General features: G+C 38.7%; 1 protein-coding gene across 1 annotated transcript in view; it reads right to left on the reverse strand.

Moving 5' to 3' along the window:
* Positions 1 to 27,824, reverse strand: part of LOC108714058 (polycystic kidney disease protein 1-like 3) — a 45,166-nt gene that overhangs the window by 6,162 nt on the left and 11,180 nt on the right. The window contains exons 9-27 of the mRNA XM_041590179.1: positions 27,270 to 27,398; positions 26,001 to 26,217; positions 24,608 to 24,801; positions 23,960 to 24,190; positions 23,380 to 23,481; positions 22,781 to 22,956; positions 21,342 to 21,488; positions 20,260 to 20,450; positions 12,030 to 12,226; positions 11,266 to 11,449; positions 10,953 to 11,145; positions 10,616 to 10,841; positions 10,115 to 10,214; positions 8,010 to 8,153; positions 6,486 to 6,671; positions 5,685 to 5,967; positions 3,830 to 3,963; positions 3,550 to 3,677; positions 433 to 593 (exon numbers count right to left, since the gene is read on the reverse strand). Coding sequence (XP_041446113.1) covers positions 433 to 593; positions 3,550 to 3,677; positions 3,830 to 3,963; positions 5,685 to 5,967; positions 6,486 to 6,671; positions 8,010 to 8,153; positions 10,115 to 10,214; positions 10,616 to 10,841; positions 10,953 to 11,145; positions 11,266 to 11,449; positions 12,030 to 12,226; positions 20,260 to 20,450; positions 21,342 to 21,488; positions 22,781 to 22,956; positions 23,380 to 23,481; positions 23,960 to 24,190; positions 24,608 to 24,801; positions 26,001 to 26,217; positions 27,270 to 27,398 — 3,323 coding nt within the window. The remainder of the gene's footprint in view (positions 1 to 432; positions 594 to 3,549; positions 3,678 to 3,829; positions 3,964 to 5,684; positions 5,968 to 6,485; positions 6,672 to 8,009; positions 8,154 to 10,114; positions 10,215 to 10,615; positions 10,842 to 10,952; positions 11,146 to 11,265; positions 11,450 to 12,029; positions 12,227 to 20,259; positions 20,451 to 21,341; positions 21,489 to 22,780; positions 22,957 to 23,379; positions 23,482 to 23,959; positions 24,191 to 24,607; positions 24,802 to 26,000; positions 26,218 to 27,269; positions 27,399 to 27,824) is intronic.

The raw sequence follows: 27,824 nt of genomic DNA on the forward strand, positions 1-27,824 counted from the left end.
GTTGGGGCAATTAGGGGCATAAAAGGAGCCACCAGGAGAGACTTAGAAGACAGTCTTCAGGGGACAGGTGAAAGGACTCCTGCATGTCAGACCTACTGCTGTACTACTGTTCAACGATTATTTACTTGGAGTCTTCTTGGGACTTTGAACGGACTTGTCTGAGATTCCGGAACTGCATTTGTTGTTTTGTATAGGAGGATTTATATCTGCTGTTTTGCCTTTGGACCTTACAAAATAAATTGGAAACTGCCACGTGGTTACTCTCCTGTTTGTTCTACATGCTTTGGTTATGTCATTTTCATGACAGTTGCACACTTGCACCAACTGTGTACTTATTATGAAACAATACCATTAATAAACCAAAATACTATGTTAGGCTAAATTTTAATACTTTCATTGCTGCCCACTTAATAAAAATAAAGAGTGACTTACCCAGTGCGATCCTGTTGATAACGATCAATATCTCTTTGGCGCAGCAAGACTAGTTTGATGTACAAACCAGTATTGCATAAGCTTATCATTATGATACTCAGGTCCAGGAGGTTCTTTATTTTGGAGAAATAAGACCATTTCTGTTTTTTCATGAGCAAACCCTGCAGAAAATATTTTGTTTGTTTGCTTAAGAAATCGAGACGTGATGAAAAGATTGCATCTTATTTATAAATGGTGGGCAAATCCAGTGTGATCCATCATATCTTATTCCCCATGGAATATCAGTGAAATTGAACCCACCAAAATTCGTATGTGGCACTAGGAACATGGATGCTAATTTGTGCAAGTATAAAGTGTCCACACCATTTTGAGCTTTATGCATAAGGGGCATGGGCATTGCATTCACTTTCTCAGAGTAACAGAAGAACAAAACAAGATTTTGCTAAGACTCAGGGCTCAAAGGGAGTCCTGTGTGAAGAAATGAAATACAAGTATGGGACCTGTTATCCAGAATGTTTGGGACGTTTAGTTTAATGGACAAAAGGTCTTACAATTATTCGGATCACCAAGGAGAAGGAAAGGCATCGTACACTTGGGGGTGCCAAATGTTAGGCACCCACATGTTATTGTATTGACTTACCTGAAACCCCAGGCCGGTGCAGAAAACTGCACCAGCCCTGGGTTATACCAGTGAGAACCTCGGAGCGATCTTCTTCTGTCTTCCTCCTTCACGCGACTGCGCATATGCGGTAGAACAGAAAGCCAAACTTTAACTAAATAGTCGGCTACTTTGTTAAACTATGCATTTTATTTGCCCCCGGGAAATTCGCAGAAAGAAGAAGCCGGAAGTGGATCGCTCCGTGGAGCTCACTGATATAACCCGGGCCGGTGCAGTTTTCTGCTGATAGGAGCACCGGCCTGGGGTTTCAGGTAAGTCAGTACAATAACTTGGGGGTGCCTAACATTGGCACCCCCAAGTGTACGATGCCTTTCCTTCTCCATTTTCTACTAAAAATGTATTTATAAATTAATATAACCTAGTAGGATTGTTTTGCCACCAATACAGATTAATGCAGCTTAGTTAGGATCAGGTACAAGCTACTGTATTATTATTACAGAGATAAAGGAAATCATTTTAGAAAATTTAATGTATGGGAGATGGCCTTCCCATAATTTGGAGCATTCTGCATAACAAGTTTCCGGATAACGGATCCCATACCTGTACTACTAAAACCAAATGAAAGCTGACAATAAGAGGGAATACTTTGACACAGTTGACCTGATTTATTATATTGTAATATCATGAACGAACAAGTCTTGAGTGTTCCCATGCCAATTTCTTGTGATATGTAACAGCTATAGTAAGTAATTTGTATTCATTGGCCTTTGATCTGAGGTAATATAAGTTCTAGCTGGACAATTTGTTGGAGGCTCCAAATTTTACCAGCATATCAGGTGACTGTAAATATATGTATACAGCATATGGGAAATGAACTATGTGAAATATGTGGGATTCCCACTGTTCACAATGCTCCCTCGAATTCCTTCTTGGCTATGTGCGCAAAAAATGTCTCTTACACATTTTAAAATTGAGTGCACATTTTTAAGAACTGTGTGCACAAGTCAGAATAAATGCAAAATTCTTTGTGCGCACCACAATTTGTTGTGTGCGCTGGCCTTAAAATTTGTGTGCGCGCACACGAGTGCACAGCTTAGAGGGAAGATTGTGTTCAACTCCCCTCTGTTTGTGAAGGGGGTGCCTACCCTAAATTCTAAGCTACCCTAAGGCAGTGGGGACTGATGTGACTGACGCTGCATAATGTAAATAACAGATAATAATAGTGCATGAGTTTATACCTACCGTTTCCTTTAAGCATTCTTAGAATTAAATATTATTCCATACAATATTGCTGTTACAATATGAATGCAATGACGGTTTTTTTCCCAGATTATGATTACTAATCAGTGGTTGGTTTAAACCAGGGGTCCCCAACCTATTTTAACTGGGAGCCACATTCAAATGGAAAAAGAGTTGGGGAGCAACACAAGCATGAAAAAGTCCATTGGGTGCCAAATAAGGCCTATAATTGGTTATTTGGTAGCCCCTATGTGGACTAGCAGTCTACAAGAGGCTTTACTTGGCACTATACTTAGTTTTTATGCAAATAAAACTTGCTTCCAAGCCTGGAATTCAAAAATAAGCACCTGCTTTGAGGACACTGAGAGCAACAGCCAAGGGGATGGAGAGCAACATGTTGCTCGCGAGCTACTGGTTGGGGATCACTGGTTTAAACCATAGAGGAAGAGCTTTCTACGTTTGTCAGTTATGATGATATTTGGTGCACTTACAAGGATATAAAAAGGTGATATTTTTTTCTGATTTGTCATTTCTGATAAAGGCCATTTAATGTGACCTAGACATTGATTCCCCCAAAAAAACTTGGAGAGTACAGAGATTTATGTATACTTTCCCTGTACCCAAACAGTTTTCAAACATGTAAATACTTACACTAGCTTAAACTAGAATTAAAACAACTATCCTAACCACCCCCAGCTCAATGTTACCTTAGCATAATCAGGCCCGGATTTGTGGCGAGGACACAAAGGCCAGGGCCTAGTGCGGTGATATTTTAGGATCCTTAGGAGCACTGGGGACTTAATGCTCCCCAGTGCTTATGTGCCGGTGAGCGCCGCAGCCGGCCATAGGACCCTGCAGCCATGGGAGGGGCAGGGCCAGCGCGAGAGGCAGGGACCATATGGCCTCGGGGCTCCGCTTTGTCAAATCCGGCCCTGAATATATTGGCAAAATACTTAACTGTGCAGTCGAAGAAGAGCTATATCTGTCATTTACAGTGGGTATTCAATGGGTTAACCTACTGTGCCTGACATATCTGGCTTTCTGTGACTTTAGCATGTTGCAGCCCTTAGTACATGCTGGCCTGGGGTGGGTTAAGGGCTAGTTTTAAAAAGTAATAGGGCAGTGGTTGTTTGGAAGTGATAATTAGTCAATTTCTCACATTAATAGGAAGGTGTTAGTATAATTTTTACTTAGGCATATTTTGTAATATGAGCAAGGCCTTATACTAAATAAAGAGGTAGAGAATGCATTTTTCTTACCTGCTGTATAATATTGTACAAGACAATGATGAGGAATACAATGTAGCTAATAAATTGCAATGAGAAGATATCAGTAGTCGGCTGAGAAAGTTTTATGATCTGAAGATCGACCGATGTAAAAAAATTTCCTACAGGGAAAGAATCACAACAGACAATTTAAAAATGCAAGAAAATATAATTCTACAGTTGCTATTATTTTTAAAGGCTTACAATAAAGATCAGTTGTTAAGTGGAAGCAGAGTAGATTAAGTAGGGTGGTGGCTATTACAAAGTTTCTAACCGATTGCACTGGTCTCCATGAGGAAGGTAACCAAACAGAAGAGCTGTACATTGGCGTTATACACATTGAACTCCACGAAAACAGCCTTGGTGTAGGTGTCGAGCCATTGGTTAGTTTGTAGCCACGTAAGTGTACTGGAGAGGAAAGAATAGTAGATCTTAGATCTAAAAACTCTACTTGGACTTTAATAATTTTATGCTCAGTTTTTGCCCCATGGAATGCTGGATTTTCGACCCAGCATGAGAGTCAGTAGCTGTGCTTATTGTGTTAGCACAAACTTCGTGTTGCATAAAGTATGCAGGTATAGATACCTATTCATGTGTATTGAGCGAACAATCGTGATATGATTTCTGTTAGTTTGGCTTAAACAAATGCTATCCATTCATTTATAGTCAGTCTGCCAATAATGATTGTACAATAGTGGCATATGATAAGCAATTACAAGTATAGTGTCAACAAGGTTTATTGCTGACTGGTTCTCAACTGGCGTCTTTACATACATGGCCACTCTGCAACCAAATGATCATATCTCCAAGACAGCAGAATTTATGTTAATGGTATATATCTACTGTATACTGAACAAAAGGTTATTCAACGACATCTGTATGTGCATTGCCACACTTTGTCTATTATGTCCACTACTGTGCCTAAATAGCACTGGGGTGCATGCTAAAGGCATTAGATGGAGGCAGTGAATTAAATATCCATACTCATACTCCAAAGATAGTTGGAATAAATGGAAAGCCTGGTAAGCAGCTTTAGAAATTGGCACAAGGCATGGAGCTAGTGATGTGAGGCCCTTCAGCACCCAACCCTAACATGGTGTGCTTCCCTATTCATAGACCAGTGGCTGCCCCCCCTCGTCATGGAAGGGATGGGGCATGCAGGCATACGTGTATAAAAAGCCACACATGGAGGCAGAAACGAGGCCCTGTAAGGCTGACTTCTGAACAATGTTAATTGGCTGCAGGTGGATTCGGGCTGAACTTTAGCATGCTTCCACCCCTCCCGCGGCCTGCCGTAAACCTGCGGGTCCCACAGGCTTCAGGCCGGCCTACACATCACTAATTGGAGCATCCTATCTTTCTAAAAAGTATATATATATATATGCATAGACATAGATATTTGTTGTGTAGAGAATGGTCACAGTCAGTGAACGAAACATTGGGATTCTAATCTGAATAAAACTTTTTTTTCGAGACCTGTTGGGTTTTCTGTACTTTGACATTTTGGTTGTGGTTAGAACAGAATTTAAAGGAAAACTATACCCCACAATGAACACTTAAGCAACAGATAGTTCATATCATATTAAGTGGCATCTTAAAGAATCTTACCAAACTGGAATATATATTTAAGTAAATATTGCCCTTTTACATCTCTTGCCTTGAGCCACCATTTTATGATGGTCTGTGTGCTGTCTCAGAGATCACCTGACCAGAAATACTACAACTCTAACTGTAACAGGAAGAAGTGTGGAAGCATAAGATACAACTCTGTCTGTTAATTGGCTCATGTGACCTAACATGTATGGTTTGTTGGTATGGTTGTGAGTACAGTGAATCCTACGATCCCAGGGGGCGGCCCTTATTTTTTAAAATGGCAATTTTCTATTTATGATTACCCAATGGCACATACTACTAGAAAAGTATATTATTATGAAAATGGTTTATTTACATGAAGCAGGGTTTTACATATGAGCTGTTTTATGCAATATCTTTTTATAGAGACCTACATTGTTTGGGGGGTATAGTTTTCCTTTAAGAGCCACTGAAATACGATTTGCTGCTCAGTCACAATATATTGATGGTATGTTTTTCCATTTAAATCATGTTTGCTGATTTATCTGTTCCCTTACCTAGATGCATAACTTATGTTCTTTCCTAATTCTACCACAAATCCTCCTCCAGAATACCATCCAAGTTGTCCCCAGATAGGGTATCCTACCAACTCCTTCTCTGTGTAGTATTTCCACTCGCAATCAGGGGTGTCATTTTTACCAAGCGGAACCCATCCTGCTTTATAATTTCCTGTTTCTTCTTTGTTGTATTGACTCTGGCCATTTGCACTTTCAAAAGCTCTCCTCAGCTGACGGATCCTGGGGCTGCCCAGGAGAAAGCAATTCCCATCTGTGATGAATCCTTAAAGAATGAAAAGAGATTTTTTAAAAATGTACTTTCACATTTTACCTTCTGAAAACTACACTACTAATACAAAAATACCTATACTGACAATAGATCTTAGTACTTCACCTACTATATTATATCTAGTCTGGTTTGTTCTGAAGAATGTCTGAAACTCTGTGAACTGCACTGTTTGTGAGGTCACAAAGATATAAATAAACTGGAAAGATATAAAGAAGCATTTACTGATCATATGATTAGGTCAGACTCTTGTAAAATCTGTTGATGCACGAAGGAACTCCATGTTTCACATACACAATGAATACATACACAAAATGAAAATATTTCTGACAAACAGAGATGGACTAAGACCAAAGACCTTCATAAGGCACTGCTAGAGGGCAAGACTAACATCACCTAATCTGATGAGGCCTTTCAAAATTATGGTATACAACCTAGTTTGCCACAACAAAGGAATATTTGCTTTAGTGGAGCTCAAACTGTCTCTGAAGATTTCTTCTCTGGTAAATACCCACCTGTGTACTGGCTGTAAAGTTTTGGCAGAAGACTATTACTTGTTGAGCTGTAAAAGTCTTCAATGTTTCCAGACTGGAGAAATGTGCCGGAGAAGCTCTGGGAAATGGCATTGTTTAAGTTGTATTCGTTAGGGCTTTTGTTTGCATAAGCCATGATCATCGTCATAACGAGAAAAACTACATGAACTGGAAAGGCAAATGGACAAAGAAGATGCTTATAAAGGAAGACTACATGAGACAAAGTAGAGCAGCTTGGAGTTGTCACTACTAATATGTGGAGGCCTAGTTATTAAAAGATCTTAATTTAGTGGTTCAAATTTACCTCCCTGCCGCTTTCTTCTTCTTTTAATTGAGCATACAGCCCTCCACAGACAGGCGTAAGCAGGAGCACCTATGCGTACCAGGCCCTCTGAATTTTTTTCTGGCAGGGGGTCCCGGCGTGCTCTGTTTCGCCCCTGATTTTAGAGGTTTTTGAAACCACGACTAAATTCACTTTCTCTAAAACCATAAAGGTCATGAAATTTATTAGATTAATATAAGTACGAATGGAAAATAACGCTGACCGATCTGGAAAAAAACCTCAAATACCTCTAAAACGTCTAAAAAGTCAGACTATATTCGCATAATTCATAGCGAAAAGTCCAAATTGATTAAAAATGGTCCAATTTGATCAGCACAGCTCCCACTGACTTCTATAGCACATTAACAACTTTTACCTGGCAAAGTTTTGTATTAAAGTTTTTTATGGTTTTTACACATAATAAATCTTGAATTTTTTGAATTTTTTTCATTAAAATAAGAAAACTGCGAATTTTTAGAGATTTGTGGAAAAAATAGAAATTCGATCGGCCCCTTAGTAACCGATTTCATATGTAACAAACATTTTAAGTAGCAGTTTCCACAAAACTTGAGATCAGTGTCAGATTATAACAAGTGCTTATAAAGCCTGGGGCTTGCTGGGAGAAACCTGTACATTATGGGGCGTATTTATTAACAATGGAGACAAACATCACCGGTGATGGAACCCATAGCAACAAATCAGCAATTAAATTTGAATATTCACCTACAAGTTAAGATGGCCATAGAAGTAACAATTACGATCTTTCTATGAAATCTTTCTTTCCAAGAAATATAGTTTGTTTCAATACACACGTGTAGAGCTGAATCGTCAGATATACAGGTAGAAACAACAGAATTCTACCTGTATCTGACGATTCAGCACTAACAATGGGCAATCGACAAGCCGACCAATATCCAAGACTTGCACCGATATCGGTTGGCTCGTTTCACACCATACACACACAGAATATCATACGTAAATTCATTTCATGATTTGAAATTTTGGTGACTTTCTATTTTACAACTTCAACTTTAACATTTTTTTGTTATCATTAAATGTCAAATCTATTACAGAAGAGATAATACTAATACAGATTTCATCTTATTTTTATTTCTATTGTAATGCATAGATTAATGATCACTTATAAGGAGAATCAAACGGGTAATATATACAAACTTGTGTACCAGCAATCTCCAGGATTAGCCTGTAAAGCCTCGTCTCCATCAGTTTCTGCCTCTTCAGACTTGTTATAGCCTTATTAGCAGGTGCGCAGTACAAAGGATTCTGTGGATCCCTGCAGCCCGAGAGTTCCCAATCTGGGTGACTTGCTGCAAAAAAAACTTTTTTAGAAGACAATATGGCAAAAAACAAAAGGAGGAGGAGCAGTGTTGGACTGGGATGCCAGGGGCCCACCAGAAAACCTTAGAACATGGGCCCACTTTCCAAACTATTATCCTTTAACTCAACCTCTTTATTCTCCTTCTCTTTTATCTCTACATATTATACTCTATTCTTCCATTATTAAGCCTCTTAAAGAAATTGAGAATGACCATGAAATAAACCAAATGGTTCAGACCAATATATATTATCATATATATATTTGTCTTATTGTAATTTTATCCACATATAATGTCAAATAATTGTCAAATAATGCTAGAATTTGAATTCCCCACTACCACCATATATGGTGTCTCCCATCTATGGTTAAAAGAGATCCAAGATACTCTCAGTTGTCAAATGTCAAGTGAACATCCAACATGAGCTTATATAGTCTGCCATCGTGGTAACTGCTGTCAGAGATGACATTTTATTGGCCTATGTAACAGGCCAAAATGATGCCCTCCCAAATTACATTTTACAGACATCTATAACCCAGAAAGTGGCAGATGTAATGATACCAAATTTGTTTTTACTCTGATAAATAGGGCCCTGAAATGTAATTAAAAATATGCCTAGTAACGGATTATAGCCTTTGATTAAGGGATCTGTTCCCAAAACGCTTTAGGTTTTTTCGTATCCGCAGTACACTGCAATAAATTTTTAACCAAAGTGCCGTCCATTTTGCCTTTTTTAGACTGGAGGAACTAACACACATGTTTTATAGGTAAAAAGACACGAGCCATAAAAGACATATAAATGTTTAAGACAATACTATGTATGTAGAATGAGTCATATATTCTGCTTTTAGAAGGTTTTCATTTCATTTCTTGTAGCATGAAGGGCTTTTTGGCTCCTTTTAGCCCTCCTCGTTCTAACCTCTACAGTTTTTCTGTTTGGTTACTCTCCAGGGTTCAGGTGCTCTACCAGCTAGTAGAAAAGTACACAGCACCCAGAAAACTATACAGGCTCCCCACTGGGTTGGTTGTCCTTGAATACTGTAAATGTTAAATTAGACTGATGAAAAACAGAAAACGGGCAATCTCCAACTGGTATGGAATGATTTGCAGGAGAACTTGATTATGAAATCATTAGATGCATTTAGTTGTGGTCAACTACTTACAGTTGCCTACAGTTAATACACAAGGAGCCCAAGCCTTAAGGTGGCCATACACGGGCAGATAAAGCTGCCGATATTGGTCATTTGGACCTATTTGACAGCTTATCTGCCCGTGTATGGGGGCTTCCGACGGGTCTTCCCGATCAATATCTGGCCACGATATCGATCGGGAAGGTTTGATTTTTACCCGACCGACCCGTCGGAGCCCCTTAGCGCATCGTAATTCGATTGTTCGGCCATACGGCCGAACGTTCAAATTACCCCCGATATAGCCATGCTGTTTAGTGGCATATCGGGGAAAGATCCGCTCGTTTGGCGAAGTTTGAGTCTATGAAAGGAATTGCACATCTAAAGACTGCAATTGTAATTGTAGCATTAGTACATAATAAAGACGGGTAAAGATTTTGTAATGTGGAAAAGTAAAGTATATGAGAATGTAAATGTGAAATGCCTGTTATGTATGTGGGGTTTTGAATGTTGAAAATTATAATTGTTCAGTCTGTTCCAAGTCTTGTTTTATGGCAAGAGTATATCTGAAGATTTTTTTAAAAATTTTTTATGTGTGTAGCACAGTGGTAACGAAGAAAACAAAATAGAAAATAACAAGAGTTCTGTTTCAGCCCACAACATCCTTGTTGTAAGTTTATGGGATCTGATGTTACCTGAAGCAGAAGTCAGCCAAACTAGGGCACAGCCTAGTACCAGGAATTGGAATGACAGCATACAGTATCATACTAATATGATATTCTGCATTACATCATAAAATGTATATGTAAAGGTCAGCATACTTACCAAACAAAGACAGAATCCCATGTAACTGTTGTTCCTCGGCAGCATCATCCATATTGCTTCTTCTTAGCACACGAAACATAAACACTGTCTGGATAAATGCCTGTTTTATAAAAGAAGAAAATCAGTCAATGGGCAAATATGTAATATGAGGCAATGTGACCAAAGCCCATATTCAAATATTTTAAATATAGATGCAAGTTCGCTGTGCCAACTGACACAAGCTGCTGGAAGAACCCTGGAGCTATTTCCACTCTATGGTTCCCCTGAGTCAATAGGCATAATTGCACATTATTTTCATATTGAAAGAAAAGGCTCTTAATAATCATAATCCTTTTATGTTAGGTGGCAGTAAGATGTCTGATGTAGCTCTGGTAGGGATAATTAAGTTTGGATTAAGTTTCTGCTACTTTTATGAGCTTATTATATCCATAATTGCTTTCCAAGACATTTGAATTTTCAAGGATGAGTTTCATTATTCACATTTACTCCAAGATACTCTACCTTGACTGGTGGAAGTACAAAGAGGCTTTGAAAAAGCGACAGAAGCATGGAAATCAGCCAGCTGGTGGCCTTTTCCCGTGTCATATCCAGGCTCACAAGTGTCATATAATAAGCAGAGAAGGAGCTGATTGCAAGAAGTACAAACCAACACACGTATGGCAAGAACTTGGGCAATCGACTGGACAAGGTTTTCTTTGCCACAGGGACTGGAAAACTGGTGGTCACACTAGATATAAAAGTTTGTAATTTTTATTAGAAATCATTTAATGTTAGAACAGTTACAAGAAAGAGCTTATTCCAGAAGAGGACATAAACACAGGCAAGGATGATGAGATACCTGCTTGGAAGGGGTGAATTAGAGAAGTGTTGAGTTTGGAGTTGATCCCTCAATTCATATAGTACATTGGTTGCATGTATGTAATGGATTGGTGAATTGACGTAAGTCAAATCCAAAGAGGAGACCTGAAGCTGAATCTTGGTCAACGTTTGGTGCAGATAGTGGAGGAAGTGACACTGGTGAGCTGTCATCACTGTCAAAAATTAGCACCTTTATTATTTTGACCCTAACACACTCATCAGTTTACAAATTATGCAAACTATTACATTTTCTGATTTTGTTTTTTTTATATAAAAAAAAATGTTTTGCTTACCATTCCTGCGTGTGAGATTTTCCTGGTTTGGTCCTTGGACACAAATATAAGACTGTACCAGGTATGAAAGGGACTCTATGTTCTGGAGGATTGGTTCACTTTTTGATGCCACAGGGATAATTGGAGTCTCACCCAGTACTTGAATTACATATTTATGTAGAAAATCGACAAGTGTGCCAACGTCCTGATAAAAAGGAAAGTAGAACTAAGAAATAAATCAGTTAAAGGGGTTGTTCACCTTTAAGTTAACTTTTAGTATGATATAGAGAGTGATAATCTGAGACAATTTGCAATTGGTTTTCCTAATTTATTAGTTGCCGTTTGTGAGTTATTTAGCTTTTTACTCAGCAGCTCTCCAGTTTGCAATTTCAGCAATTCAGTTGCTAGGGTCCAAATTACCCTAGCAACTATGCATTGCTTTGTATGAGAGACTGGAATATGAATATGAGATGGCCTGAGCCTTACCTTACAGAGCATTTGTTTTTTAGATGTTGTCATACTCCCATTTAAGTAAAAAGCTGGAAAGAGTCAGAAGAAGAAGACAAATACTTTTGTAAATAGTATAAAAATAAATACATAAAGAAGACTAAGTTGCTTAGAATTGACCATTCTATAACATACTAAAAGATCACTTAAAGGTAAATCACCCCTTTAAAGATAAAATATACCGTATATAATTATTTTATATGGCAGTTGCATATGTAATTTATCTTTTGGTAAAAAGGTAGTAATATGCTTGAGCCATGTAACTACGTGTTACTTACCATGATTAACTGTTCTTTTGCATCAACTTTGGCTGGAGGATATGGTGAAGGAGCAACACGGAGTTTACTTGAGGGAAGCTTCACCTTTGTCACTTGCTTTTGGATAAGCTGAAACATCTGCACAATGATGATATTCACTACTGCCAAAATAAAAGAAGACTGGACACTGATCTTGATCTCATTAATGGGAAACTGCCCTAAAGAAAGAGAAGAATAACATTTGTACAGATTACCAAGATAAAGTATTTGCTCCATTTAGCCCTGTAGGCAGCATAACACAGACATGGTCTTTTATCCCTGTTATTGGGAAAGTGTATAGAATAGAAAGAATTTTTGGTATCTCCACCCAGACCATAGGAACTATTCATATTCCATTCTCTTATTCAAATCAATGCGTGGTTGCTAGGATAATTTGGACCCTAGCAAGCAGACTGCTGAAATTGCAAACTGGAGAGCTGCTGAATAATTAAAAGTGAAAATCAAATACAAATTGTCATATTGTCACATTCTACATCATAACTAAAAGTTAAAGGTGAACAACCCCGCTTTTGAAGTTTTTGTATTATTTTGTTCCATCTATAAATGCTGCAATAGTTCTTGCACTCACAACCCTTTGTTGAATGTTACAGTCATATGAAAAATTTTGGGAACCACTCTCCGCCTGCATAATAATTTACTCCACTTTCAACAAAAAAGATAACAGCGGTATGTCTTTTATTTCCCAGGAACATCTGAGTACTGGGTGTTTTCTGAACAAAGATTTTTAGTGAAGCAGTGTTCAGTTGTATGAAGTTAAATCAAATGTGGAAAAACTGGCTGTGCAAAAATCTGGGTACCCTTGTAATTGAGCTAATTTGAATGCATGTAACTGTTCAATACTGATTACTGGCAACGCCAAATTGGTTGGATTAGTTTGTTAAGCCTTGAACTTCATAGGCAGGTGTGTCCAATCATGAGATATGGTATTTAACCCTTTAAGTGCCAGCAGAATTTCACATTTTGGTTACGCGAAATGCCAGCCGTTTTTGAAACATTTTGTGCTCTCTCACTTTAGGGGCATTTTCTGAGGGGAAACCTATAGTTTACCTAGGAAAACTATACATTGTTTTTTTCGGTAGAAACTGAGCTTTCTAAATCTGCCTGAGTTTTCATGTATTTCCACCTGTGCAAAAAAATTTATAGTGCTAAATACCAAAAAAAAAAGAAAAATTACCATTTTTCTTCGTATATCAATTTATACCAGAAAAATATTTCATTTTACGGATGAAAATCCAACTGATTTGGAAAGCCTTATGTCTCTTGAACGTGCCAATACCAGATATGTATAGTTTTAGGGAGATTTAGGACTTCTGTACCTCAAAAACTCCCGGCAGTATATTGCCGAATTTTGAAAGCACTAAGGCAGAAAACGGCATGCTTTAGATTTCAAGGCAAAAACTCCTGAAACCATAGGTTTACCCCAGAAAACCATACATTTTTGAAAAGTACACATTCTGCCGATTACAAAATGGGTAACTATGTCTCTCTACTCCCAACTACCAAACATAAAAGCTTGTCTGAACATAGCAGTTCTTCAAAAAAAAATTCAAAATTCTGAAAAATCATTTCAAAGGTTTTATTTTGCTGCTCCGCATATCCCAAACTATATTAGGTACCAAGAAAAAGCACCTGAAATATGATTGCCAGGGGTCCACTGAACAGTTTGATACCCATTATGCATAGGTTTACCAAAGTATCTGGAATTTAGAGACACCAATATGAAGTTAGCACATCCAAATTGATCAGGACTTTACTTCAGCTACTGAGAAATCAACACATTGACTGCATTTTTTTTGGGTAAAAACACAGAAATATATGTTTACCCCCCAAACCCATATATTTTTGGAAAGTACACATTCTACCGAATCTAAAATGGGTACCCATGCCTTTCTGCTCCAAACTACTGAGTCGCAAGGCTTTCCCAAAATTGTCGGTTTTGGTGAAATATGTGAAAATTGCCTCAAACCTTCAACTTCCCAGCACCATATCACCCATGTATCATTATGCACTAAGAAAAAGCACCCTAAATATGATTGCCATGGTTCCTCTGAACATTTTGGTGGCCATTGTTCATAGGTTTACCAAAGTATCTGGCATTTAGAGGCCCCAAAATGAAGTTAGCGCATACAAACAGTCCCGTGGGTAACTTCAGCTAATGAAAAATCAACACATTGACTGCATTTTTGTGGGGTAAAAACACAGAAATATATGTTTACCCCCAAAACCCATATATTTTTGGAAAGTACACATTCTACCGAATCTAAAATGGGTACCCATGCCTTTCTGCTCCAAACTACTGAGTCGCAAGGCTTTCCCACAATTGTCGGTTTTGGTGAAATATGTGAAAATTGCCTCAAACCTTCAACTTCTCAGCACCATATCACCCATGTATCGTTATGCACCAAGAAAAAGCACCCTAAATATGATTGCCAGGGTTCCTCCAAACAGTTTGGTGGCCATTGTTCATAGGTTTACCAAAGTATCTGGCATTTAGAGGCCCCAAAATGAAGTTAGCGCATACAAACAGTCCCGTGGGTAACTTCAGCTAATGAAAAATCAACACATTGACTGCATTATTGTGGGGTAAAAACACAAAAATATATGTTTACCCCCAAAACCCATATATTTTTGGAAAGTACACATTCTACCGAATCTAAAATGGGTACCCATGCCTTTCTGCTCCAAACTACTGAGTCGCAAGGCTTTCCACAATTGTCGGTTTTGGTGAAATATCTGAAAATTGCCTCAAAGCTTCAACTTCTCAGTACCATATCACCCATGTATCGTTACGCACCAAGAAAAAGCACCCTAAATATGATTGCCAGGGTTCCTCCAAACAGTTTGGTGGCCATTGTTCATAGGTTTACCAAAGTATCTGGCATTTAGAGGCCCCAAAATGAAGTTAGCGCATACAAACAGTCCCGTGGGTAACTTCAGCTAATGAAAAATCAACACATTGACTGCATTTTTGTGGGGTAAAAACACAGAAATATATGTTTACCCCCCAAACCAATATATTTTTGGAAAGTACACATTCTACCGAATCTAAAATGGGTACCCATGCCTTTCTGCTCCAAACTACTGAGTTGCAAGGCTTTCCCACAATTGTCGGTTTTGGTGAAATATCTGAAAATTGCCTCAAAGCTTCAACTTCTCAGCACCATATCACCCATGTATCGTTACGCACCAAGAAAAAGCACCCTAAATATGATTGCCAGGGTTCCTCCAAAGAGTTTGGTGGCCATTGTTCATAGGTTTACCAAAGTATCTGGCATTTAGAGGCCTCAAAATGAAGTTAGCGCAGACAAATAGTCCTGTAGGTAACTTCATCTAATGAGAAATCAACACATTGACTGCATTTTTGTGGGGTAAAAACACAGAAATATATGTTTACCCCCCAAACCCATATATTTTTGGAAAGTACACATTCTACTGAATCTAAAATGGGTACCCATGCCTTTCTGCTCCAAACTACTGAGTCGCAAGGCTTTCCCAAAGTTGTCAGTTTTGGTGAAATATCTGAAAATTGCCTCAAAGCTTCAACTTCCCAGCACTATATCACCCATGTATCATTACGTACTAAGAAAAAGCACCCTAAATATGATTGCCAGGGTTCCTCTGAACATTTTGGTGGCCATTGTTCATAAGTTTACCAAAGTATCTGGCATTTAGAGGCCCCAAAATGAAGTTAGCGCATACAAACAGTTCCGTGGGTAACTTCAGCTAATGAAAAATCAACACATTGACTGCATTTTTGTGGGGTAAAAACACAGAAATATATGTTTGCCCCCCAAAACCCATATAGTTTTGGAAAGTACACATTCTACTGAATCTAAAATGGGTACCCATGCCTTTCTGCTCCAAACTACTGAGTCGCAAGGCTTTGCCAAATTTGGCGGTTTTGGTGAAATATCTGGAAATTGCCTCAAAGCTTCAACTTTCCAGCATCGTATTGTCCATGTATCATTACCAGCATAAAGCATCCTAAATATAAACATAGGGGTCTACTAAACAGTTTGATGCCCAATGTGCATAGATATACCAAACTTTGTGGCGCACAGAGACCCCCAAATGACAATATGTATAGACATTTTCACGGTTGACGCGCTTGCTGCTTCAATATAACCACCTGGTGTGTGTATTATGCGACATTAGACCACCTAACAGTACAGAGACCCCAGAAAACCATATATTTTCAGAAAGTACACATTCTGACGAATCCAATATGGGTAAATAAGTGTTTCTACTGCAAACTGCCAAACTGCAAAGCAATGCTGAAAATAACAGTTTTTATCAAATTTCAGAAAATCGTCACAAAGCTTGAATTCTACCCCATTATATGCCACACATTTCGTAACTTATCAGCATAAAACATCCTAAATATGAACGCCAGGGGTCTACTGAACACTTTGATGCCCAATATGCATAGATATACCAAACTATGTGGCGCACAGAGACCCCCAAATGACAATAGTGTATATACATTTTCACGGCTGGCGCGCTGGCTGCTGCAATATGAGCACCTGGTGTGTGTATTATGCGACATTAGACCCCCCTAACAGTACAGAGACCCCAGAAAACCATATATTTTCAGAAAGTACACATTCTGACGAATCCAATATGGGTAAATAAGTGTTTCTACTGCAAACTGCAAAACTGCAAAGCAATGCTGAACATAACGGTTTTTATCAAATTTCGGAAAATCGTCACAAAGCTTGAATTCTACCCCATTATATGCCACACATTTCGTAACTTATCAGCATAAAACATCCTAAATATGAACGCCAGGGGTCTACTGAACACTTTGATGCCCAGTATGCATAGATATACCAAACTATGTGGCGCACAGAGACCCCCAAATGACAATAGTGTATATACATTTTCACGGCTGACGCGCTGGCTGCTGCAATATGAGCACCTGGTGTGTGTATTATGCGACATTAGACCCCCCTAACAGTACAGAGACCCCAAAAAACCATATATTTTCAGAAAGTACACATTCTGACGAATCCAATATGGGTAAATAAGTGTTTCTACTGCAAACTGCCAAACTGCAAAGCAATGCTGAACATAACGGTTTTTATCAAATTTCTGAAAATCGTCAGAAAGCTTGAATTTTACCCCATTATATGCCACACATTTCGTGACGTATCAGCATAAAACATCCTAAATATGAACGCCAGGGGTCTACTGAACACTTTGATGCCCAATATGCATAGATATACCAAACTATGTGGCGCACAGAGACCCCCAAATGACAATAGTGTATATACATTTTCACGGCTGACGCGCTAGCTGCTGCAATATGAGCACCTGGTGTGTGTATTATGCGACATTAGACCCCCCTAACAGTACAGAGACCCCAGAAAACCATATATTTTCAGAAAGTACACATTCTGCCGAATCCAATATGGGTAAATAAGTGTTTCTACTGCAAACTGCCAAACTGCAAAGCAATGCTGAACGTAACGGTTTTTATCAAATTTCTGAAAATCGTCACAAAGCTTCAATTCTACCCCATTATATGCCACACATTTCGTAACTTATCAGCATAAAACATCCTAAATATGAACGCCAGGGGTCTACTGAACACTTTGATGCCCAGTATGCATAGATATACCAAACTATGTGGCGCACAGAGACCCCCAAATGGATATATAGTAGAAAAAATTTACAAGGCAAAACAAAATAAGGCAGTAAAGAGTGAAATGCAAAAAAAATCCAATAAAACCACAAAAATCAATGTTTTTTTTTCCAGACTAGTGTTATCGGCCGTCAGAATCACAGTTTGAATATTTTAGCTGGGCCAAACAGGTTATACGGCTAGAAACAAGTGAACACAACATACGCAGAGCTGAAAATGCAATAAAATGGCTAAAAATTCAATAAAATGGCTAAAAATGCACCAAAATACCCAAAATTGCAATATAATCACCGAAATAACATACAAAAGGTATTGCACAGTACGGTTAGCGAATACGCTATTCGTAATGGCAATAAAACATTTTTTTCAGCCAAAAAAAGAAACGATGCGATAAGAAAAAAAAAAAAAAGCCACAATGCCATGTATGTGCGTGTGCGTGTGTACAAATGGTAAATTACATGTTATGTGCGCGTGTGTGCGTGTGCACGTGCGTGTAAGTGCAGTGAGTGTAAGTGACCCCCCCAATCCCCAAAAATGTATGTGTAAGTGTGTGTAAGTGTGAATCTAAGTGTGTATTACTGTAATAAGTGTGTGTTGGTGTGTTTGTGTGTGTAATTGTTGCACTAACCTGAAAAAGTCGCTGGAGACTGTTGCAGACGATCAGGAAGAGCCTCTGGAAGAGATCTGCGACGTCATCTGTGTCCCTGTGCTGTGGGGGCGGAGATCTCCGGCGCGGTGTAGGCTGCAGCAGCAGGACACGTAAGTAACACGTGCCTGCTGCTGTTTTTGGGCCCCTGGGCGATCGCGCCCCAGGGGCCACTCGATCCCCTGCTCTGCTCGTTGCCTAGGGGCAGGGGATCGTGAAGGAGCGGAGCGAGCGGCTCTAACAGCCGCTCCTCCCCTCGCAAACCCGGAAGTGCTGCAGAACGTAGAATCTACGATCTGTGGCACTTTGGTCCTTTGATCCACAGAACGTAGATTCTACGTTCTGTGGCACTTAAAGGGTTAAGGTGGCCAAATGCAATTTGTGCTTCTGTTTGACTATCTTCTGAAGAATGACAGCATGGGATCCTCAAAGCAACTCTCAAAAGATCTGAAAACAAATATTGTTTAGTATCATAGTTTAGGGCAGGGGTAGGCAACCCGCGGCTCCGGAGCCTCACACGGCTCTTCATCCTGCTTGCTGCGGCTCGGTCTTGCGGCTTTGCCTGTCACGTCGTCCAGCCTTTGCACCTTCTTGAGTGTGCGACCACGGTAAGCTAATGGTTAGATTATCGCAGTCGCACACTCAGGAAGCCGCCAGCAGGTGCGAGGGCTGTATAGATGTCCCAGGAGTGACATGCATGACCGAGCCGCATGAAAGTTGATTCATCATGGTCCTTACACACACTCAAGGCAAGAGGGAGCTTCAGAAACAGAAATCCCATTAAACAGATGAGAACACTAGCATTTAATAAGGCTATTCAGTGTTTAGTTTATTTCAAAGTAGGCCTACACATATACACTGCACTCCAAGAAAAACTCCTGCTACCTATTGTCAAATTTGGTGGAGGTTCCATCATGCCGTGGGGCTGTATTGCTCGTTCAGGGACTGGGGCCCTTGTTAATGTTGAGGGTCGAATGAATTCAACCTAATATCAACAAATTCTTGAGGATAATGTTCAAGCATCAGTCACAAAGTTGTAGTTACACAGGTGTTGGATATTCCAACAAGACAATGACCCTAAACACACTTCGAAATCTACAAAGGCATTTATGCAGAGGGAGAAGTACAATACTCTGGAATGGCCGTCACAGTCCCCCGACATGACTATCATTGAAAATCTATGGGATGATTTGAGACATCAAAGGTTATAGGAGGCGTCTAGAGGCTGTTAAATTTGCAAAAGGAGGCTCAAATAAGTATTGAAGTAATATTAGGGATGCACCGAATCCAGGATTCGGTTCAGGATTTGGCCAGGATTCGGCCTTTTTCAGCAGGATTCGGATATGGCCAAATCCTTTTGCAAATTAAGGGCTGGGAGGGAAATTGCGTGACTTTTTGTCACAAAACAAGGAAGCAAAAAATGTTTTCCCCTTCCCACCCCTAATTTGCATATGCGGATTCGGTTCGGTAATCAGCCAAATCTTTCACAAAGGATTCGGGGGTTCCAAAGAATTAAGAGGGGTTCCCAAAATTTTTCATATGACTGTATATAGATTTTATAAGTGAATCTTAGTACTGCCCTCCTCATACACCAAGGGGGTTCCTGTCTATACCTTTAAGGTTATAAAAACATCAAGGGTATTTATATGGAATTAACTTGTTTTGTTGAACAAGAATGAGCTACAGTTGCTGATTAAGTGAATCATGCCTGTAATATATTATGTAAATATCATTCTTCTGAACAAAATGTACATGCTTGTGTTTTTAAGCTATGGGTGACTATGTATTTGCTTGGGACAAAACTGCACTCTAACTCGCACAAATGAAAACAGCTTTAATGAATTAAAATATATTTACAATTGTATGTGTACCTAGAAAATAATATCCTGCATGAGGTATACCTGTCTGGGTAGAGCCATCTCCTTGCCCTTTCCAGAACATGATGTTGATAAGGAGACTAAGAAAAAGGAGACTCATACAGCAACAAATTCTTTGCACCCGAGTGAAAGGATTCCAAGGACTACGAGTCCAAACAGAAAGCCATAAGTGGTCCTTAAGAAGCTTGTCAACTGTGCCGGAGAAGAGCAGATACCTGGGAAAGGGAAGGACATCAATACCAATACAGTGGTACTTCACAGGTGTACCTACCATCACAATAAGCATCATACCTATTTTTTGAGATTAAACCTCTGGTTACAGTAGCTGTGACTATGCTCCCGATCCGCTCAGAGTTTACTCCTAGTTCTACTGTGTATTTCTATAACAGCTAGAGGGCAACAATCTATACTGTATGCACCTTCGTTTAGATAAATCATAAGAGTCATTTGTGTCAACTGTATCTGACTGCAAGGTACATTAAATTATAATTAATAATTATTATTATTTAATTTTAGGGATGACTCTAAAAACACAGGATTTTTGGCAGCATAGCCCAAAATCCTGATTTATCGAAGTGGAAGCTGGTTCACCACCAAATTGCATAGGAGTGTGTGGGCAGCAACTCAACTTCAATCATGGATTAGGTCAGGGGTGCCCAAAAGGTAGATCGGGATGGTGATCAGTAGATCTCAAGACACTGTCAACAAACGGTTTGTCTATATCACCCTCCTATTCCATTTTCATTCAGATATGTATTATGTAACATAAGAAATAGTTTATAGTTCGATGTAGCATTATACATTTTTTCATAAATCAATATTTAAGTATTATTTTCCATGGAACAGAATGCTAACAATGTTTTACGGATGTATGTAGATCATAATGGGACAATATCAGTAAAAGTAGACCTCACGTTAGTAAGGTATGGGCACTTCTGGATTAGGTAAATCATGTCTGTAATATATTTTATAAACAATAGTCTTATCCTCCTGAACAAGAAGTACATCCTCAGGTTTTCAGGTTATGAGGTAAGTGCTGTATTTTCAAAGACTAATTAGATAAAGAATTAAAGAAACAAGGGGCAACACGCTGTACCATCCCACACCTTAGAGACATTAGATTGCTCCTGGAGACTGCAGGGAAGATGCGATCCAGTTGGCAGTCGGCAAAGTCAGAAGCCAGCCATGAGTCACAGTGGAAATACCATGTTCTCTGGGCCAGTAAATCAGTGACATTAACCCGATGTACATACCTGCAAGATGAGACACAATTTAGAATACGTAAGCTATAGTATTATAAATAGTACTTAGTGATGGAATTAGTTATAACTGGTGCTTATTGACATCATTTTAGTCACATGACTTGCTGAAATGTGTACGTTATAAGAAATATACAACCACTGACTTGTGTCTTTATGAAAATGAACCATTTTGTGATTTTTAATATGCTTATATTTTACATTTAAACGTCTAAGTTTTTGTAATGATGAATATTTTAGGTGCTACAATGAGGTTTAAAGTAAAGGTTAGTGATGCTTGTATGTAACTATAGATCTTTGACTATGGAGGGGTCGGAGTACTAATACACAATTAAGTTTATTGAAAACATTTTTCTAAAGAACGTTTGGCATGCACAAAAACATATTCAGAAATGCAAACGCTACAGACAACTCTGTCTAAATTTCAGACAAGAGTGCATCCTGACAGTGGCGGAACTACCGGGGGAGCAGGGGGTGAAATTGGGCCAGGGCCCACACCTCCCAGGGCCCCTCTGGCAGCTTGCGCACTGGCAATTTCCGCCCGCAGCGTCCGATTTCCGGCCAGATAATCTTGTTCGGAGGGGGGCGAGGGGCCGGCTGCACGTCCCGCACCAGGGCCCGCCCCCCTCCAGTTACATTACTGCATCCTGAGCTTTAGTGATGCTCATGCAATGTGAAATGAGCTTTGGTTATCATTTCTAAAACCTCAGCTAGATTGGAGTTACTGGAAATAGGTAAACTTCAAGTAGTCAGGTGTATTAGGATCATACATTTCTATGTATTCTGAAAATCTCTTTCGTCATGAACAGTGGTTCCAGGATTAGGCATTCCCATAAAAGAGGAAAGGAAGTTATAGATTGGGTGCCTGGATGTATCTAGCAAGCTTGCTTTGATGGTTACTATGCAACTGTGCAACCCCAATGTTTGTTTGGTTTGTACGTCAGGTAAATGACTACATAAGGGCTCATTTCGGAATTTTGACAGAGCTCTATGTATATGGTCTTTCCCTACATCAAGTTGCACCCAAAGTAATCCTTTTATGTGTAGGTTTGCACAGTTGGATTTCTTACTAGGAGACAACTATATATCACAATGGAGGTCAAGTCCCACCTCCACTGTTATATATAGTAGTCTCCTGGTAATCCAACTGTACAAACCTTTGCATTGAATGATTTTTTTAGGTAGCATTTACTTCTCAGCTTATGGTAGCACCAGATGCATTTATTTACCTTAAAATACTTATTTGGTATATACAATATGTATTTTCAAACACCAAAGGCACTTACCAACTAGGGCTACTTCTTGAATTACTGTGCCATAATCTGAGACTGTGCAGCTCCCCAAGATAGCGTGTTTTCAAGAGGAAGACATCTACTGCTCCCAAGTGGAACACTTGCTTCTCAGTGTCTATCAAGAGGTGAGGGTCACTTTGCCCTTCTGAGCCATAAAGTGTCAGTAGAACCTGTTGAGATACAGTATGGTTTCTGATTTATGGTTTCTGATTCTTTTTATGTTCAGGTGTCTGTCTTCATTTTCTTTGTCTGTCCATTTTTCTGTTTCTTCTTATCTCTGTATGGCGTCCTTTCCTTATTACTTTCTTTCATTCCTTCTCATTTCATATATATATATATATATATATATATATATATATATATATATATATATATATATATATATATATATATATATATATATATATATATATATTACTACAATAGCTGCAGCCACAATATTAAGGTTTTGTAGGTGCAGAACAACAGAAAATGGCTTCTCTTGTGACCAGCATAATAAACAAATGTCAGAGAGTAGGAATAGCAGTGAAGATTCTATAGGTATGCAATGGATACATACTGTATAATACATATTCATGAGGCTAGAAAAATACCTGAGATGTTGTACCAGCTCCCATACGATGTCCAGTACAGACTTTGATGGCATATCTGTGGTGATATTCAGAACTATTATCTGGAAGGGCTGCTACTCTTACCTGAAACATATTTAATTTTTTTAAATAAAACAAAGGGTTATTCACACAAATCTGAGTTTGAATCCAACACAGTGAGAATTTGCAATATATTTTTAAATCTTTTAAAAGTTGGACAAAACTGGATCACAGCTGGTCATTGTCATGTGAGGGTAGTGAATCTGTTTCATTCACATATGTGTTTACCTTTGTGTTTGATTCAAATGGACATTATTATTGTTATTTTTTAAATGGAAGTCATTTTCTGATAAATGACTGATCCCTGACTGCTGCCGTCAGACTGTTGGCGTCATATCATATTTGGGGAGGTGACCCAAATGTGGGGTATAATTTGCTCACGGTCTGTTATATACAACATAATATGTGTGTGTGTGTGTATAATATATATATTATATATATATATATATATATATATATATATATATATATAATATTACATTAATCTTTACTGGTTTCCATTATTTCTCATTGCCCTGCTTACCTTCTTTACATCTTCTTTATCTTTTCTCCATGCCCATATTACCACGATTAGGAAGAGTCCCAGCAATGTAGCAAGGAGTGCCAATCCTACTGGGTTCTGAGCTGCATTGGCTAGGAGCCTTGCAGAGTCACGTAAATCCACAACATGTGGCATAACAAAAAAAGTACTGCCAAAGAATGTCAAGTGATTGCACATACAGTAAGTCTTTGCTAATGAGCTTTGAGTTCCAACCTACAAATACAGAAATAAGGCGTTAGGAACCATAAAGTTTTATCTGCTACTTGGAAGCAGCCTGTACTGATTTATCCTGTCCGTTTATTATGTTGTTGGAAACGTTATTGTCTTCTGTCATGAGGATACTTACAGTAAATCTAGCTGTAGATAGAATCCATCTTTTTTTTCTATGCTTATTTCTCTACAACTCAGTCAAGTGCTGAGTCACCATGCGATCATTCCTTTTTATTGCAGTATAGGTTCATGTAGAGGCTGCAACTATTTAATTTTAGACCAAAAGTAATGGGTGGCTTTTGAGCCCGCCTACTTCATTTTTAAAGTTTTTGCTCCTACAGGTTTTAAAGTATTTATAACCTATTTAGTAGAAATGTACAAGAAAATGCAGCCATATGAATATCCAATTTTTATTCTTACATGACAGCCAGGATTAATCCAGTTTCCAAGATTATAATCCCAGTAAACGCATTGCGTGGCAAACGTGGCTATGTCTAAAGAGATGCTATTTCTTTCAGTCCATATGCTTTGGTTGGACACAGTAACAGCAATGTAGTAGGTGCCAATTCCTTTTTTAAAATGCTTGGGAGACAAAACCAAGGTGTAGTTGCCATCTGTGAAAAGAGTACAGAGGAAGTGAATTTATATAAAGCAGAACACTAAATTTCACTATATGGATACTCCATTTTTTCCTACATACCCAATATACCACTTCTCGTGTAGTCAAATTAATAAATAAGATATATTCTACTAAATTAAATTTCCCAACTCTTATGCAGTCCAGTAATATTGCTTTACTTAGCTGCTGGGATAGGTTATACATTTAAATTTGCCATGAAAGCAATAGATGGAGCTATTGTATGTGAAAGAAATGCAGGCATTTGTACACTGCTGCTAAATAGTTTAGGTACTGTGAACAATATAAGTAAGGGGTAAATATAACTCCCATGTTGACTTCAGCTCATTCAGTTGGGTTTATGTAGAACAGGCACATAAACAGTATCTAAACTTCCAAAAATGATGTCTCTGGGATCCAAAGAATCCTCCTTTTGCAGTTCTATTCTTTTCAATTGTGAAATTGCATCTAAGTGAACTAAGAGACAATTAAGAAAGGTAAGAAAGATGGCAGTGTCTTGCTATTTTTTCCCCCAGGCCAGTGCATTTTTTTCTTGACTTGGGGAAAAACGTAGCAATTAAATTTACAGGTGGGTGCTTAACATATTGGCAAACCCAAGTGAATTTGCTTTTCCTTGTCCTCAAGGGCACACTAGCGTTCTCACTGCTTCTTTCCACCTAAGGAATATTAATGAGGCAGAGAGATGCGGATCCAGTGAAATCAGCAGCTTCCTGGGTCTGCATTTAAAAAGTAGTGTCCGCCTGTGTGGCTACACAGAGCCGAGTAGAGTGGAAAATGCCTGCTTTCATGTTTTTCAAACTGATTTCCACTCAATACGGCTCAGTGTAACCACACTCAGGTGGAGACTGATCTTTTTAGGGCAGAGACACACGGTCAGATTCGGGGAGATTAGTTGCCCTGCGACTAATCTCCCCGAATCTGACCATGTGTCTCTGCCCTTAAATGCCAAAACAGGAAGCCGCTGATTTCAGTGGATTAGCTTCTATCCACCTCATAATATTCCTCAGGTGGAGAGAAGCGGTCAGAACGCTAGTGTGCAGAACCTGTGAGGCAGAAATGATGAGCAAGATTCAGAGATTGTTAGATAAAGAATATAATAGAAATAGCCCAATAGTGTGGCAGATTAATGTCAAAAGATTAAAGTAGTGGTGCAGATTAATGGAAAAGATCACTTACTGTCTGGAAGGGACATGTTTTGAAGTAAATAGCTGTTGTTATTCTGTTCTTGGAAGCCAAGGTAAAGGGTTAGATTGATATTGACCTCTGGTTGTAATGTCAGTACCATGGACTCTTTTATTGATGTCACATTAACAGTCACATTAAAATCCTTATCCTTTGTGAGAGTTTTTCTATCCATCTCCAGGTTGGCACTTTCATTCCTGTACAACACAATCTGGAATATGCCTTATTATTAATATCCTGACAACACATTATGCAGCCCTTGACCGAGTATGTTCAGTCACTTAATTTAGTCCATGTATTTGGAACTTACAGTTTAATTTCCTTACCACAGGCACAGCCATCCATTAGGATCTTATTAGAGACAAATGAACCTACAAGTCCTTCGACTGGGGTAAAACCAGAACAGCAAGTGCAATCAACTCTATGGTGGAGACTTTCCACTTATACTACAGAATTTAATTTCCCCCCAACCTGTGTACTTCTAAGCTGAGTAAACATTTATTTTCTCCTACTGGATAAGAGCTTTGGACTGGGCTAAATTGGAGTGCCTACTCCAAAGTGACACTTTTGCAGTGTTCCTGGGTCCTTATCTTTTCTATTAGTATGCTCAAAGCTTTGGCCCTGTGATGTTTCATACACTACTGTCCCTTTCACAATAAACAGCAATTACTGTATTGTGCTGTCCTGTGGGCATACACCTTGTTGCTTAACTCAGTCACACTGTGGACATTAGCACAGTAACTGCTTAGTAAGGAAACATGGGGACTTTTTAGACAGTTATAACCTTCCCCAAGAGGATGTAAGGTTGTGGAGCTGTCTAGATCTCTCTCTGTTGGACCTTATTTATGAGGTTTGTGAGAAGCTCACTATAAGCTCCACCCAGCAGATGAAGTGGGGCTATAGTACTGTTGGGCAACTCAATATTGGATGGATCCCATTTCATAAAAATAAAGCTAGCTAATGAATATCCCCTGAAGTATTCCACTGATGCCAGAGCACCATATTAGTTGTCAAGTATATTCAGCTATTGCTTTTCACTGTAATATGTTATGTAATCCTGGAAGTTTAGTAAACCAACAATTCTTGCTCCAAGGAAGACTAAAACAAATTTTTTTTCCATTATAGCTGTAGAGGAACAAGCAAGGGATCATATGTCAGTCCCTTGGGATCATGATTCTGATTCCCTGATAGTGTGTTTATAAATGATTTCAGATGTCATATCTAACTTTGCATAATATTATTTAAAGCTGTGTTAGTACTCACCTCTATATTTTCCGTCAAGTTTTCAACATCCATGTTAGAATCTTCTGTACTCAGCAAGATATGAGTAATGGGTCCCACAATGACTGTCGGGCTCATATGCAGGAATGGATTTATAGTTAAAGCAAGAAGCTAAGAGAGAAAGTGAAAGGATAGACAGAACTAAAAGGTTTAACAACGTAAAATAATTTATTGCCAGTAATTAATACAGCAAGGAAAACAGTTCTGAAATACAGATACTATGAATATACTGTACCATTAAGGGGAAATGCAGGTTACAATTGGCTATTGTATAATCATTTTTACTGACTGTAATAGCACATACAGTATTCTTACATTTTTATTTTGTTGGTGGATGACATAGGAGGAGAATATTGAAGATTTATGGAGGTTAAGCCTCCCCAAAAACTAAATGCTCTATATTCATAATTAATTATAAGATCTCTAAAGTCTTCTATTGGAATTTTTACTTGGCGACTGTGATATGTTATATATGGTATCAGTACAATGGCTATAAATTTTGTATTCACTATGCATGCTAGGAAATCTAATCTGATG

The sequence above is a fragment of the Xenopus laevis genome, chromosome 4L (assembly GCF_017654675.1).
Source record: "Xenopus laevis strain J_2021 chromosome 4L, Xenopus_laevis_v10.1, whole genome shotgun sequence".
Classification (NCBI taxonomy): Eukaryota; Metazoa; Chordata; class Amphibia; order Anura; family Pipidae; genus Xenopus; species Xenopus laevis.